General features: G+C 32.2%; 1 protein-coding gene across 1 annotated transcript; it reads right to left on the bottom strand.

Moving 5' to 3' along the window:
• Positions 1-392: 392 nt before the first annotated feature.
• On the bottom strand, positions 393-16,193 carry LOC128237702 (calcitonin gene-related peptide type 1 receptor-like). The gene is made up of 12 exons (XM_052953286.1): positions 15,810-16,193; positions 13,745-14,168; positions 12,718-12,815; positions 11,632-11,723; positions 9,425-9,578; positions 7,300-7,450; positions 6,824-6,884; positions 5,317-5,383; positions 4,798-4,880; positions 3,335-3,470; positions 2,462-2,503; positions 393-1,472 (listed from the first exon to the last, which is right to left on the bottom strand). The coding sequence occupies exons 1-12, from the start codon at positions 15,852-15,854 to the stop codon at positions 1,266-1,268; spliced, it is 1,560 nt and encodes a 519-aa protein (XP_052809246.1). The 5' UTR covers positions 15,855-16,193; the 3' UTR covers positions 393-1,265.
• Between the last annotated feature and the right edge of the window lie 568 nt (positions 16,194-16,761).

The following is a 16,761-nucleotide window of genomic DNA, read 5'->3' as shown; positions in this document are numbered from 1 at the left end:
TTTCCTGATTAAAAGCCTCACTCGCTCATTTAGTCAAAGGGGAAAGTTGTTCACTACACTCGGTTTTTGAGCAATATGTGATTGAAATATTATTTGGTATTGAAAAGCGAGTTGCTTTGGAAATAACATTTTTAATCTGCCCATTTGCACACGTAACTGGCAAAAAAACATATATTGAAAAACATATAGCGCAATAGCTGAGGGTACTGTACTTTACAACACCGGGAGCAAAATGTATATTTTTGCCATTCATTTGTACCTTTTAGTAATATCATTATAAATCGATTCTTGTTTTAAAATATGTCACAATAGAATAAACTACACAATACTTCAATACATAGTATTTTATTTTTCTATGTTGTCAAAATAATTATATAACATTTTGTACAGCTATATGTTTGTGTTGTAGTTTATTTACAAACTCCAGATTCAATAATGACGATGTACCGTACACTGAAAGATATTTTTGTATGATTTTTCTTTTTTTACTCCATATAAAAACATTTCCACTTAAAATTGTCCAATAAATGATAATGGCAATCTCTTTTAACAGTTGAAAGCATCATGATAGTTCGGACAATTAAGTATTTTATTCTAATAATAATTTTACCCTTTAAAGAATGAAAAGTATGCTTCATATTTACGTCCATATTTCTATGAAAATATGAATCTAGACTACATTAAAGAAATTTCCATCAGAAACTGTTGAGACCCATTGATGAACACCCGTACTAAAGATTCCTTTCTTATATGTCAGACGTCTGAAAACAAGGCAATTGGTACTAATTCATGTATTTATCTGTTGGGTCTACAACCGGCTTTATCAGAAGAAGCCCCCTGTCCCACTTCGTACTCAGACGCCATACCCACTAGGCAACGGTGGCAAACATTTTCTTTAAATGATATCCAAGGTTTACACGACACTCAAAATTAGTAGTACAGTCAATTTGAATATGAAGAAGCCTAATAATGAATGCAATATTTAAGTGAAAATGACTTTTAAAGAAAAACACAATTCTTGGTCATATAAAATAAATGGATGCAAATTATATCAGGTTGGCGGATTTTTATTTAACTTGGAAAGCAGCATTTTAGATAGTTAAGCTGTACATGCAAAACCATAAACACTATGTAAGTTATCGCAAAAATAAAGCTACCTATTCTAAACTTGCCATCCAAAGTCCATAGTTGATAGCTTCTTATTCCTTAATTAAAACGTCATATGAACCTGATTAGTTTATATCCAACACAGGCTTATATATTTATTATAAATTTGTAGCCTCTTCAAAATTTTCCGTTTTCATGCACGAAATCAGACTTCTGCTTGGCGATGATTTGTCAGTGGCGTTGTAATGAGTACGGGACGTAACTGTGTTATAAACTTGGAGGCTGGTGGCAGAGTTCGCTTTCTTAAAATCTTGTTTTAAATTGTTTCGTCGTTGTTGCCATGAATGCCTTAGCAACGATATAACCTGGAATAAAAGTTTGAGAACATCTTAATAATACGAAACTAGAGGCATGAAAACAACTGAATAATATAAGAACTAAAGTATGTCAAATCAACTGTTTAGATAATAACTCAATATAATTGAGTTCTAGTATGAAATCAACTAAATGATATAAAACAATCAAGTAGTATGAAAACAACTTAATGATATGCAAAAAACTGATTTAATAACAACTGAATGATATTAGGAGAATAAAATCATATTAGCAAGCTGATTGATATGAAAACCAATGTATGATATGGAAAACAAAGAAAAATAGGAGAACCACCAATTGATATGAGAAAAACTAAATGCTATGAAAACAGAGCACCTGATAACAACACTATGAATATAAGAACAACAATACAATATCAGATTTTGTAAATGATATGACAGTAACTAAATAACACGTGAACGATGTTAGAAAAACTGAATTAAATGATAATGGTATAAAAAACAACTATTTCACATGAGAATTATATGAGAATAATTATATGATATGAAGACAACAGAATGATATGAGCATAAGTAAATAATATGATAATTACTGAATGAAATGGGAAAAACTAAATAATATTAGAATCACTGAAACAAATAAGAATAATTAAATAGTATGAAAATAACTGTATTATATGAGTATACTTAAATGATATGGAAACAACTTAATGAAGTAAATAGTAACTGAATTATTGTTGCTGTCGTATCGCCCTATTGTATTTACAAGGAGGAACACCTGACGTATATTCTAGGAACTTTGTTTAAATTTAACAGTATTGCCTGATTTGTCGCATGTAGCTATAGAAATGGGATTTAAAAGGACAAGTGTATCAATAATATAGCTTTGTGCAAATAATCGGGTAGGGAATTTTAAGCATGTCAATCCACCTAAAAACTTAAACAACAGTCCAACTTAAATCTTCTGAGCATGTCAATAATAATAAAAATAAGACTGTAAGTGAGGAACATATACTCACCTCTCCGTTACATAAACAGAAGATAATTGCAACGAAAATGCCCTGCAATTAAATAAAGACATCATTAGTATAATTTCATCAAGAAACTAAACACTTATCCAATATTCCTTAACGTTAAGAAGCCTCTTATTACATTCTTATGTTTATCAAACGCCTCTAATTAATGTCATGCCAATAAGAAGCACCATTATCCAACAGTCAAATAAGGCTGCCAAAAATACTTCGAATTAAGATAGTGTCAAGAATGAGTGAGCGAGTGAACAGTTCATTAAACACAAATTACTAGACGGCAGAGATACTTTGGTCTGATATTTGTTACAAGTGGCTCTTAGGGAAAATAAATTGGCAGCGAATTGTAAACACTTGTTGTCCGATTCGATATGGTTGAAATCATATATATATAAGTTGTCTAAAGTTTTGAACTATGAATAATGGTGTATTTTAACCCCCAAATGATAACAGATATGTTGTCAATTACTCCGTGTACGCTGGATCCTGTTATAATGTACAACGTTGAAGCGTTTGATGTTTTTATTTATCCGGCCCCAATTTTTAGAAAATCTTATCTCCTTATAACATTATTGAGCTATGATCACGTTTTTTTTTGTTTTTGTATGATTTGTGTATTTTTTTTTCATTCTTAAGAACTTTTTTACTCATAATGAAATCAACTTCATGATAATCAAAATAAAATTAAATTTATTTTGTAAAATCCAGATTAATTAGGAAAAATGGCTTATTTTAATAATCTTCCTAAGCTTGTTAAGCTTCGAGAACATTCGAAAAATAGGGGCCCGGTGATAAATTAACACACATGTGTAAAGAGTATGTCCTTTCGTAATGATTGCTCGATATACAATATACAAATGTTACCTGTGAGTTTGTAAGAATGTCGGAGAACCTCTCATAATACACAGCGCCTGGTAGATGATGTGGGGTTCGGTACACTGTGACCGTCAGTTGGACTCCAAACAGAGGTATCAAAACAAAGGTTGCCTTTAATGCTTTCCTGTGAGAAAAACAAAGTTCATGTAAAACAACATAAATACAAAACATGGCTCCCTAGAGAAAAGGTACGAAAGGAAAAGTTGTCAGATACTGCGGAAAATAGATGGTCTCCCCTGGCAGATGGCAAAGAATGGCTGAGTGCAAGAACTATTTTATCGCATCCAAATGGTCCACTAATGATCCTAAACATGCCCTCGCATGTAAAATTGGTTTGCATTCATACAGTAGACATCGTAATTATGTTTTGATGTGATCCACGATTTGAGATACGCATCGTAAACATGCCCAATCGCAAGTCATCGGTTTCCTCAATAGGAGTATTAGTAAATGTTATGTATTGTCTTGCTAGAAGGCTTGTAAAGTACTATTGTAAAATATATTCAGCACCGGGATCTCATTAATGAATGCTTGATTTGTTATAAACATGCATTTAACAAACAAAAAATGTATACAAAGGTAATTGATCATATACCACTGTGTTGCGGAAAGGAACTTTTGAAAATATTATTAAAAATGCCAATAAACACTGCGGAATGGCTACATGTATTCTAAACTTTACCGAAACAAACTATGACAACTCAAGAGGCCAAACTATGTTGCAGTCGTGAATGACACAGTTATGGGACGATGTCAAGATAATAATTCCCGTTAACATTGGTTCAGTGTCATGGGTATATTGGATAAAATTGTAGCGTAATGCTACTGTTCACTTGACCTGTTGGAAGTCTTTAAGCTATTAAACAACAACCGTTCGAATGTTAATTCTTTATTGTTCAACGTTCTTTCTAAGTATAATAATCATTTCTAAATACAGCATGACATTTAAGGTAATCCCACAGCCTAACTGCCGTCCATTAAGGACCCAGGGCCGCTTTCCTTGCCTTCTCTAGCCCCTCTCTAGCCCCTCTGTCTTTACATCCAAAATCCTCTCTGTTAAATACTATGAAGATGACAGCTTTACAACCCAAAGCATACACGATTTAGTAATTAACATGACCATTTATGAATAACTGTACATTTGAACCAGGTCGGCTGTCAACCACTTCCATATTCAAATGACAATCAAAAATGCCCTACATTACTAAACATACAGTATGTAGACACATATCCATTTAATTAAAACTCATTATCTCTTAAATATAACGTTAATAAACGTATTATGTTACAAAATGTATATGTTCAGGAGTATTTCAACGCAGACAACAACAATGCCAGACAACATTATTACAATGTATATGTCGTACTTCAATATTGTTAAAAAGTACAAGCAGGAAAGTTTATATTATATTTTTATAGAACTCAACAAGATCAGACAAAGTAATTATTACCTGAAATTGCTTGGTTCGTTTGGGTGCACCTGGAGTTGTGTCAGCAATATTCTAAGAATGCTACATAGAAAGTAAACATTCACCTAAAAATAGAATATTTGGTTGTATTGTGCATGTATGCTTATGGCAAAGAGCAAACTAGTAGAATATATAAGTCTTAATAATTAGGATTTAGTTTGGTAAAAGAAACGTTAAGGAAAAAAGATTTTCACAGATAATATTGTGTATATTACAAAGCTATTACTATTTGTTACCACATCATTACATTAATATCACATGTTCATCAAAGTGTTTTGCTCGTTTATGAATGAAAGGGTGCAACAGAAACGGTAATACAAATTATAAACTAATAAACAATGGATACGCTTGGTAACAAATAAACCAAGAAGCTAGTCGACCTTTATCTAGTGTATAAAATAAGAACAATATATCTTAGTGTGTTGTTAAACATTTAAAAGCAACAGTATATGTGTTCCAGTGTAAACACTTATCAAAGAGACAAACTGAAGCCATACATACCAGAAGACAGAACAGATTTGGGGCATATATTATCCACTCCTTATCCCCGAGGCTTATGGACCAACAGCTGAAATTGAAAATATCAATAGCTCATAACAAAATACTTCATTCAATGTTTACTTTAATTTAATAAAAGGGCAGGTATATATACTAGAACTAAAATTTGATTTCCTCTAGCCATTTTGGAAAACGTAGAGTGTAATAAACTATCCCTCTCCCAGTAAAGTTATCCGCGAACGCAGACCCTTCCATGTTGTTGTGTATCTCTTCGTTTGACGTATATAATCCATCTGCCATCAAACAAGATAATGCATCTTTCTGCTGGCATACCTCTTTGATATCCATTATCATTTTTGCATTTTTGTCTGACATTAGAAATCATTCAATAAACCTTTTTTTAATTAATTGAAGATTTAAAATCACGCATGGAAATTTCTGTATATTTTTTCTTTTGAAATTCAATCATCATTATTTGTATGACATTTCAGAGTTTAAATGGAATGAGCAATGTTGAAATATCAGAGTAGCTTAATTTGTTTCTTTGAGGAATATTTTATGTTTGGATTGGAGCAGTTATTGGTGTCTATTAAACAGCACGATGTTAACGAAAATTGAAATCGTTATCTAAGAATTGTTCTTATTTGCATTTGTTTTAATTTTATAATCAGTATCAAACAACGCAAGTTATATGCTTCTAGAGATTAATTTGCGCATAAAATGATTGTTCTAACCTTTGAAAAATGTTTATTCTAGGAACATTTGATAAATTCAAACTTGATTGAAACTTTGCTTGTATAATTATTATAAAAACAACATATGATTAATTTTTAGATCTTTTTTTAACATGTTACTTCCTTATCACTATGTTCCTCTTTCTCCTTAGAACGTTTTAAGACCTTGTTTTGGAAAACTGATTATCCAGTCCAGTCTGGATACTGCATAATGACCAAGGTTTCCTGTGATACTCCATCTTTATACTTGATATATATATTGATCTTATATTGCTTCCCTTATAATTGATCAGTGAAAAGACAGCTGCAGATATCGTATGTACCATGTGGGAAGATAATAATTGAAGTACATTGTAGTAATCATTTTGTATACTATTTATATCAAAACCTTTTTGCTTAAATACAGTGTTAAACATAGTTTATTTGTTCAGGTAATATGTTTTATCTTGTGCCTAGTGACTTTTCGCATCGGAATACATTCTAGAGAAGAGACCCGCCGGAACAACAAATCATGAGTCTTGGTTTTTTCAGGACTGTTCAATCAAAGTATTGTATAATTTATTTTAATTTTGGGTAGTATGCATCTAATACGATAATGAACAGATATTGACCATCTTTATGTATCGACACTAACACATATTTCAATGAGGAGATGGTTTGCATTGAGGAAAAACATGATGCGTATTTTACAGGAGAAACTCTTTAAATGTCTCACACAAAACAGTTATCTTGTATCTAGACGTTTTCAGGTACTATCGAAATGATATATGAATTACCTTTCATTTGCTTCCACTATGCGCACGATAGCGTATGCAATTGAATACAACATGGGTGTTCCTGAAAATGATCAATGTTTGTAACATTTCCTTTCACATGATACATGTGTTTTGATGTTATGTTCCCATGTTTAAAAAACACAAGAGCACAGGTGAAAATATATCCGGACGAAATGTTTCTACCTATGTGAACTCTCTGTGGAACATTAACGTCTCCACTGCACCTGTTTGGGATACATCTTCATTTGCACCATATTGCCAATGTCGTTGTCTATACATTTTTAAGATTATTACTAATTGTCTGAATTAAATTAAATAAATCGACACTCATTTAGCAATACCTAAATGCACCCACTATTTAAAAACAATAACAAAGGAATACATGTCACACATAAAGAAATGTTAATTATTGCAACATAAATTTGTTAACACAACAGCTCATTTGTCTCAAATTTTGGCATTAACAGAAGGCTTACCCCATCCAAGGATATAAAATAGCGCCAGTCTCTTTGGTGGAGAAAACGCATTGACGATTAGGCGATAGAGGTAGAGTCCTTCACAGAACATCCAAATGTAATTGGTGCTCGTGAAATATATCTTTAAAATGGACAACAATCGGCATTCAACCTGAAATAAAAAGGAGAACAGGTGCTCATGTTGAACAAAGGGCTCTCTGGTAATGATAGTTGGTGATATATAAAAATGGTATAAGATGTCTTGGTTTCCGAAACATTATCATGTTGAATACCAGAGTCTTTGTAAGTGCCACACATAATCGTATTATATATGTTACGATTTCATTTTTACATCCCTGAGATGAACTTATATTCAAGACCCTATGCCCATAATCACTTCTGAGCTTATGACTCGAGACTCAAAGGTGCAAGTCTTTATTTCATTTTATTGTATTTGTTACACCTAGCAGGTAATATTTATTTGCACAAACAAAAATACATATTGAGTTTTGATAGATTTGAACTATTTTGTTTCTCATTTTGAGTCTTAAACGCCATCAATTAATTTTTAAAATTAACGCGAACACAACTGGCACATTAATCATTTAATATAGAAAAAGTGTCAAGGTTCGTCATTAAATTAGCATTAAATTTCAATGTTTCTGAAATGTTATCGGTATATAAGTTATGATACTTATTATGAAATACATTACCAACAGCTAAACAATCAAATATGTCAAAGAATTTCATTTTTGCAACAAGCGTCTGAATACGCTCGAATATATGCCATTTTATTAACAAACTACTTGTAAATTGAGTAAACAGGTGGGTTGCAGAAAAAAAATAATTCTAAAAAGATTTCGATTAAAAGCAATTTAATTTGTTTACATATTTATACAGTTCATTTTCGAAATGTACCTCGAAAAATAAACATATCTTTTAAATTCGTTACATCTACAAATAATTGGTTTGTTCTAAATATGAGTACGGATCAGATATGTACTGACCAGAAAAAAGAGAGAAAAACATTGTCTTTAATGCAAAATGATCAAAACTTGAAATCACAAAATACAACACCAAACCGAAAGCACATTCAAACAGTTAAACATTTTTGGTATCCAAAAATCATTTTTCCAATAAAAAGATTATAGCAGCGTTTGGGGTACTGCTTATTACTGCAATCTTGCATTCAAAACCCAGCGCAGCTAGGCGGACGATTAGTTTACATAAGCACTTCAACATAAATAAACACGTATGTAATGGATGAACTTGTTTTTGTTTAATAATAAGGCACGCTCGCTCCTTTCACACGGACATGTGTTCGCACCTACCGCTGATATATGTACTCGTAAGAAACTTAAGCAATGTGAATACATGTAGTATTTTTTTCCTTTTCAAACGTCTAGTTTTTGACTGATTGTCTTCTTCTTCGTGCATTTGGGTGAAACAAAATGTCATTGAAAAATGTTTTGGAATTTAATTAAATACATCTACAATTATGTTATTGTTGTTTGCTGTGTTGTTGTTTTTTTCAAGATTTTTTCTTAAGGTACTTCTATTTTTTCTGACAGCCATGGCAACATATTGGTCCTCATGAACAATTGTTAAAATTAATTAAACAGAGTTAAAGATTATTCTCATAGCTAAAAACAAATCTAACACTATCATTTGTATAGTTGTATGATATTAAGTGCTCTGGGCAAAACAGATGTTGACTATAAAACGCTAGTACCGTATAGGCTTATACTTTTATTCAGTATATGTCTTTCCTGGTTAATATTGGACCACGTATGATTTTAAAATCTCGTTAACCGTGTACAAATCAACTGACAGTGCTAGCACAATATCCACGTTTTAATATACAAATTGTTTTGTATTCGCTGTAAATTGTCTTCATATTTTATGTACCATTAAAAAGAAAGCAATGCTGAGATTTCCTGTTTTCCCTTTTAAGTGTTTCATGAACGATATTTGTATATCTTTGCAATATGTTCATGTTGTATTGTAAAGTGTGTGTGGGTAGCATTGATTGTATGTCATGCATGTAAAAAATAAACATTTCACAAAAAGTGTTTGGCCGAAAAACCAGTTGCATTATCAAAGTTATTTGTTAAAATAATATATTTAGGAACTGATGTTTACACACCGAGTTCTTGTAGAGGTGTGTACTGGAAACATTGGTGCTGGTGATCTTGTCGTGTGTTATGGCAAGGTTCCAGATAACGGTTAGAATGCCACTGCTGATGAAACTGATGAAGAAGTTCACATGGAGACGAATACGATGCTGTCGGATCAGTGATCTGGGAAGAAAACATTTGTTAAAAATAAGCATTGTTAACAATATAGTTTTGTTCTAAAATAGGACTTATCTTACGTATTATTTACACTGCAAACACAACGCGTCTCAGACAAATATACACTAATGCAACTATTGTATTGTTGTATCTTTCATTTGGAAAATTTAAGAGACTGGCACGATATATAGGCTATAATCTGATAGGGCGCTTTTCTGACGCCCTGTATCAAGTCGAATTCGGTGTGTATACGTGTTTAATCACCGAACGAGACGTGATGCTGGTCACGAGAAAAGCGTTCTTTCATTATATTCCATTTTTGCCTTTTAATCCATTCTTTTCGTTTTCATTTTAAATTTGATTTAATTTTATCGCTTTATTTTCACATATTAAATAGCTGGCGCGTAATTTTTTATTTTTATTTTCTGTATTGAAAACAAGGGAGACTACTCCAGTGAAACCTTGATTTTGTAAAATAACAAATAAATGTGTTTTTTTGGAAAGGAAATTGATAAGCGAATAATAAAGTTTGAGATTATCTGCCATGCTCATGGGTGAAAATAAGAAATAGAAATTTAAACGCATTCAAATGAAAACCACGTTAAAACTGAACACTATATGCAAAGTATATATATAAAAAAATACATTTAATATAATTTTAACACATTCTTTTTTGTATGATGAAGCCGTTTTGTCTTCAGAAAATACCCTGAACGATTAAAAGAAAAACGATATGTAATTAGTCTGAACGATTCAGGCCAAAATTTCTCAACCAGATGATCAGGTCGATCTCATCCAAAGCTACATTTCCGCCGCTCTGCCTTAACATACATTTAAGTGTCTCTCGTAACTTAAATTCATTCATTAATGAACGAAATACATCTCTCGCAAAATTGGCGATGAACTATTCAGTGCAATGATATAAACTCACCAGAACATTTATCCTAAGCAAGTGAACGAATCTTAAAATGTTTTTAGTTGTCATCGACAATCACTCAACACTACTTCAAGCGAGATGCGAAATTGAGTGAGTAATTATGCTAAAATATAACATTACTTGCGTTAAAAAGACTTTGCAACTTTTGTGATAAACGGGCATAAAACCTGTTTTATTTTTAATAACGTATATTTATTTATATTAACGTCCGTTAAATCGCGAACATCCTCATATGAATCTTTCTTTTAAAATAAGCTATCAGATATGTAACAATATTTGTCTCATACACGTGATTTTATTATCTGTATTTAATAATTGCTGTTGGAAACGCTTTGGCCTTTTTGATTATTACTTCTTAGACATGATTATCTAGTTTCCACCAGTTTGAGTAAAGTATTTGAATAAATGTTGTGAATATGATCAAATTCCGTCTTGATTTATCTTTTGCGTTTTATCTTTATTAAGAATTGTTGGGATAAGAGTGAGGTTTGTGCACAAAGGCGGTACCTAACAATTCTTGATAAACGTGCCAATTTTTTGAATATATTTATATAGTATTTATGCACTGTGCTGTTTGTAGAGTTGTGTGCTGTTCTATGTTTCTTGTTTGTGAATTTGTGTTCTATGTCTTTGGCGTTGCCCATTGCCACTTAACCGGGTTTATGTTTAAACTTTTTGCTACTGAGCATGTTTCTGTAGCTTTTTGCATATATATTGGGTGAACGGGGGTGATCTTAGATCAATACCAATGTAATCGTTTTACAATACATTACATTAATAATGAGTTCATTGATTGAAATGTTCTACATAAAATTGTAATAAAAAGATCATTTAAAGGGCATTCTGAAGTGAATGTAGTTTGCAAAACTTTAAATCTACCATTCGTTTGAAAGAATGAAATGTTTCGATGTTGAAATGAGGACTCCCGTTTATAAAAAAACAAAACAAATAATAATTTAAAGTAATCCTAATAAAAGTCACCCATGTTGTCATAACAAGTTTCTACTTTATACCAATTGTACCAATACACATTTGTATCAAATATGTTTGAAACAATATGCCATGCATGGATGTTGAAGACTAGAAACATATAAGACATACACAACACACTTAACCTCTTACTTGTAACTACAAAATATGATAACTGAAGGAACCAAACATAATAAACTGGCAATCTGGCACCCTACACCGATGTAGATGGACACTTTCAAGTCCTGCAAACAAATAGCATAAACATAATAATATCCCCAGTAAGCAGTCACATGCCGTATAAAGATAAGATACACAAGTGGCAGACACGACACTTAGTGCATCCCCTAATTTAATCACATATTCCTCAAACTAATCTACATCGTATATATCGTGGGACCTCGAAAACACATCTGATGGTGGCCTCTAGTATTGTATAGGTAATTTTTTGATTATTTTCTTTCACACTGTTAAACAAAATTGGCTAAATTGGAACAAACCATTGCAAAACTTATTCACAATTAACAATCATGGTGGCCTTTAGTATAGGTCAGATTCAAAAGTGCAAATTGTCTTTCTTTACGTTAAACAAAAGTTTTATGGGTACAAACCATTCCAAAACTTAATCGACATATAAGAAGCAGACAGAGGAGTGAGTGAACTCCAATGCTGTATATTCCCATGAAAACAGAAAAGGCATTAACTGGCGTTTTCTATTATCATAAAATGTAACAGAGTATTCGTCTTATATAAAAAGCTGAAAGCTTTTTTCTTTCAATCAGCTTTATATTACTTCTTCTGTAGAAGACACTAAAACGTTATATTTCTTAGGAAGTGTTTGTCATGTTTATTGTTGCCTTTCAGTGTTTAGGCTGCCATTAAAGAATTCGTAAAGTAACTTAAAACAAGCCTAAAGGTATGACTGTGAATCGCCAGTATAGATTAGTCGGAGCGAGTCCGACTCTTCATTCAGATATTTTGCATTCAGATGATATTCGTCATTTAACAAACATTATTTTAACATAAACGAATTATCACACATTAAACAGTACTATTCAATACTTCCTTCATGATTCAGTTACGGCTATGAATTCGATGATTAATCAAAATGACCTCTATGATTAAAAGCGATGATCGATAATGGTTTATGGCCAATTATTTGTTTCTAAATTATAAGCATAGTCGGTAGGGTATTTTTTAATAAAGTGCTATGTGAGTATGTAGGAACAATGTACGTACCTGGTAACTGAGACAAGGTGTGTAGTCTGTCCAGTCCAATCCATGAGGTCCACGTTTCAACCACGTGCCATCGGACTGACAGGTTTTGATGGCTGACCCTGCCAAAGAGCGATATATACTATGTAGTCTGATTTGATCCAATGTCGTCTGTTTATTTTTTTGTTTTTTTGCATGCACTTGTGTATATGTTTATTTCAATTGTATGATCCAAATTTTATGTTTGTAATAAATATTAAGCATTCGAATCATGTATGTCTGCTCAAACTGGTGTGGAGGGTATTAATAGGCATATTGCAAGAGTTAATGATGAACAGGGCCTAAAAAACGCAGTAAAGTATATTCTGGTAGTCCCTGGGAAGAAAATATCAATTGGATTGAAACTTTACATTTACAATAATGAATGACATGTTGCCTTCAGCATTGTCATTTAAATGAAATAAAATAATGTAAAAACGTGTTACTTAGTATATGCATACAGATTGTAAATGAATTAAAGGCATATGCTATATCAATTTGAAAAAAACAATCTGCCTTCCTACACAAATGCATGTACCACTATAAACCATAATACGTGTTGTCTTGTTGGTGATATGTTTGTTTTATACTGAGTTGTTGAACAAGAACATTGACATACTGAGATCATTCTTGGATACATACTACAATGAAATGTGCAAGGACTTGTGTTATATTGAGACGCAAAACTAGGACTTGTGTTAAACTGAGATGTAGAACAAGGACTTGTGCTATACTGAGATGAAGAACAAGGACTTTGATTATACGAAGATGAAGAACAAGGACTTGGGTTATACTGGGATGCGACCTTTTCTATAACGACTGATTTAAGGAGAATACCATATTTATTCATGGGCTTGAATTATAAGACATAGGAGGTAAACATAGAATATCTATATTATTATACAACAATGGTCAAGTTGTTATACGAAAATGCGATAAAATATGTTTTGACCTATCAAAGTGTGTCTTTTATAAAAGGAACAGTATGCTTCTACAATCAATGTTTACTCACTTGTTGGAACGGAATAGTGCAGAAAGGTTGGGCAGGCAATTTGGCTGGTAACACCTGGAGCAGCGGCGTCCCAACAGCCGTAACCATCCCACGTAGATGGACACGTGGAGGTATCGTTATTATCACGTGACTTAAGTTGTCGCATGCAGCAATCGCGTGACACCTTGCAACACAGTAGCCATCTTTCACATTCGTCACTTGAAAGGGTTGCACAAATTGTATTTATTGAGGTTTTGTTGTTGATATCAGGCTGGACGGTATATGATTCATTTGTTTTCAGGGCTAAACTATGGGAGCGCGCGTGTGGAGAGTATGCGTGCTCAGGAAACAGGAAATAGTAACACCATCCGCAGGCGTGTACGTTGAAATCGTTTTTAATGAAAACACCAAACTTGCTTCGACATGTCTGAGAGCATAATACATGCTGAAAGGAAAGAAAATGATATTCATTTTATCTTCATCTTTATTCGAAATAAAGAAAGGAAAATGATGGGCATTGTATGTCTATGTTTTAATAAAGTTCGTATTAGTCGAAAGTTGGACATTTCAATAACAAGCGCGATGTATTATCTCCGACAGAAACCGCCTCAAATGATGGATCATTTTTCGAAACAATTTGTTTTCATATCTGTTTTATGTTAAACAAATGTTAATGATGTAAATAATGAAGGAAACAAATAGTTTATTTATAAAGAAAATGAAAAGCACATAAGATTTGTTGATAAATCAAAAAGAGGAAGTTTGGCTTCATATCTTGCTGTAACATTTTCCAGAAACCCAGTAATAAACAACTTTGACGAATGAATCGTCTTTGCATATAAAAAAACCAGCTTGTGCATTTTTGTTTACTGGAAAGCAAGAACCGGCAGAGTTAAGATGTAGTATATAAAATGTAGGGTTGAGGAAAGCAATATATACATTTTATGATACCCTTCAAGCCATATTTATATTAAAGTGATAAGCTAGTGACATTATTATTGATTCAATGTGTAAGCGTAAAAAATAAGAAAGAGAAAATTTAGGAAAATGTCAGAAAAGATGTTGAAATATGTATTCCAAAATAAAGCACAGTATTTAATGTATTTTATGTGACAAATTTGTTATCATAGGCCTGTCATATTTTAAGCTACTTAAATGTGGCTTGGAAGCATATTCAGATTTTATATTAGTTTACTTTCTAATCATGTCAATGACATCCTACTTGTCTTGTATGAAACTATAACAACGTTCGCAATAGAAATAATCATCAATCTTGCTTAAACTCAATTACGAGTTTTGTAACGTTTTAGATAATTTAAGAAAAGTGATTCCGCGGAAACACAAACCATGTTTATATGAAAGTGCACCATTGTTATCGATCTCTTCTATTATCGGTTTCGGTTAAAATGCCAGAAAACCCTTTTTAGTACATGAATGAAATTACCCCAAACGTCCATTTAAAAGAAATAGTATATCGCTTAAAAATGTTAGGGGCCGCGGATTGTGGGTTGATGCCCGCCATTGGTATCTGAAAGAAAACCAGTGATGAGCTTTTATCAATCAATTAATTAGAATGATGCTTTTAAGATAAGTACTGTCTTTAAATTCGTTCAAACATGCGGTGGTATACTTATTTGAATAATTTTTCTGTATAAGAAATGTTCTTGTAGCGAAGGGTAAAGGCAATAAATGGAATAACCAGATTCAGATATGATCGTTTTTATTATTACACAATATAACCAGATTGTTTTTTATAAAACATAGAGGAGCCGTCTTTGTAAAACATCTTAATTTGCCCTTTTTTCCCTAGCATTATACGTATTCAGAAAGAAAACTCTTACATAGGAAAATAACTCATTTGTAAGAGATAATATATTTTTAGGTTTTACTTTACCTAGCTTTTAAAACATTAATTGAATATAAATTAGTTCTATTTAAGAATCATTATAAGAATGGGTATTTTAATTTTATATTTATTTACAAATAAATTTCGAAGTTATCATTCGTACGACGCTAGAAATGCTAATAATATCGGCATCAGTTGTTTGCAATAAGTATCTTTGTCTAAAAATCAAAATTCATTTACCGTTAAAATCAAAAGAAATGATATTGTAATAGCTGAAGAATACATATTTCTTTTCGGTAATCCATTCAGTAGATAAAACGCCAATGAACAAGGAATCGCAATCCGCGTAAGAACACACAGATAAATATACTATTTAATTTATAGTCTTAATATTTCCATCCTCAGAAATCAAGCACATTTCACTTTTTGTATGTATCCAAGAATAACCTAAAACTGCTCAAAATGATATAAATGTATTTGCAATAAAACTCAAGTCAAAATAATAACGCGGAAATAATTACGATCCTTGTAAACCGCCTTTTATATCCCGATTTTAAAATTTGTAGAAATATTATCCCTTCCTCGCGCTATCCATCGAGGAATAAAATGCTAAAGAAAGACCAATACTAGGACACTCTCTCACCAGAAGGGAGTTGGTATGAATATCGCCTTCGCGTGTGAGCAGTTATTTGAGTCTAAGTGATAACACTGCACTATTTGTGCCGCCACTTACAGCCAGACATTTCTCATATACCAGAGAGACGAATTAATTACAAAACAAATCTTTGAAATGCCATAATAAACCATAAAGAAATGGAACATGAACCACGTTTAGTTGAGTCTCAGTGACTGCGAGAAACGGGCCATCTTTTTAAACAAGACTTTCTTCTTATACTAAGCTCAAATATCATCTCTAACGTACCATATGTGTTATATGTTATAGGTGTTATATATTATACTATACATCAAAAAGGACTTGTCCTAGTTAGTAAAGTCCAAAAGGATAACACTAAGATAAATGTGCCGCACTTTACAACAAATATACATCTACTACAGACACAACGGTACCTCACTACAAATATCCAACGTCCAATAGGCTTCCTCAACACTAAATCAAAAGAACATGCTCTACAGTTAATAGAGTCTATGGAATGATACTGCGATAAATATGCCATCACTAACTCATAACTAG

This window comes from Mya arenaria, chromosome 1 (assembly GCF_026914265.1).
Source record: "Mya arenaria isolate MELC-2E11 chromosome 1, ASM2691426v1".
Classification (NCBI taxonomy): Eukaryota; Metazoa; Mollusca; class Bivalvia; order Myida; family Myidae; genus Mya; species Mya arenaria.
The sequence above is the reverse complement of the archived record's forward strand: the minus strand, read 5'-3'. Positions and strand labels throughout refer to the sequence as shown.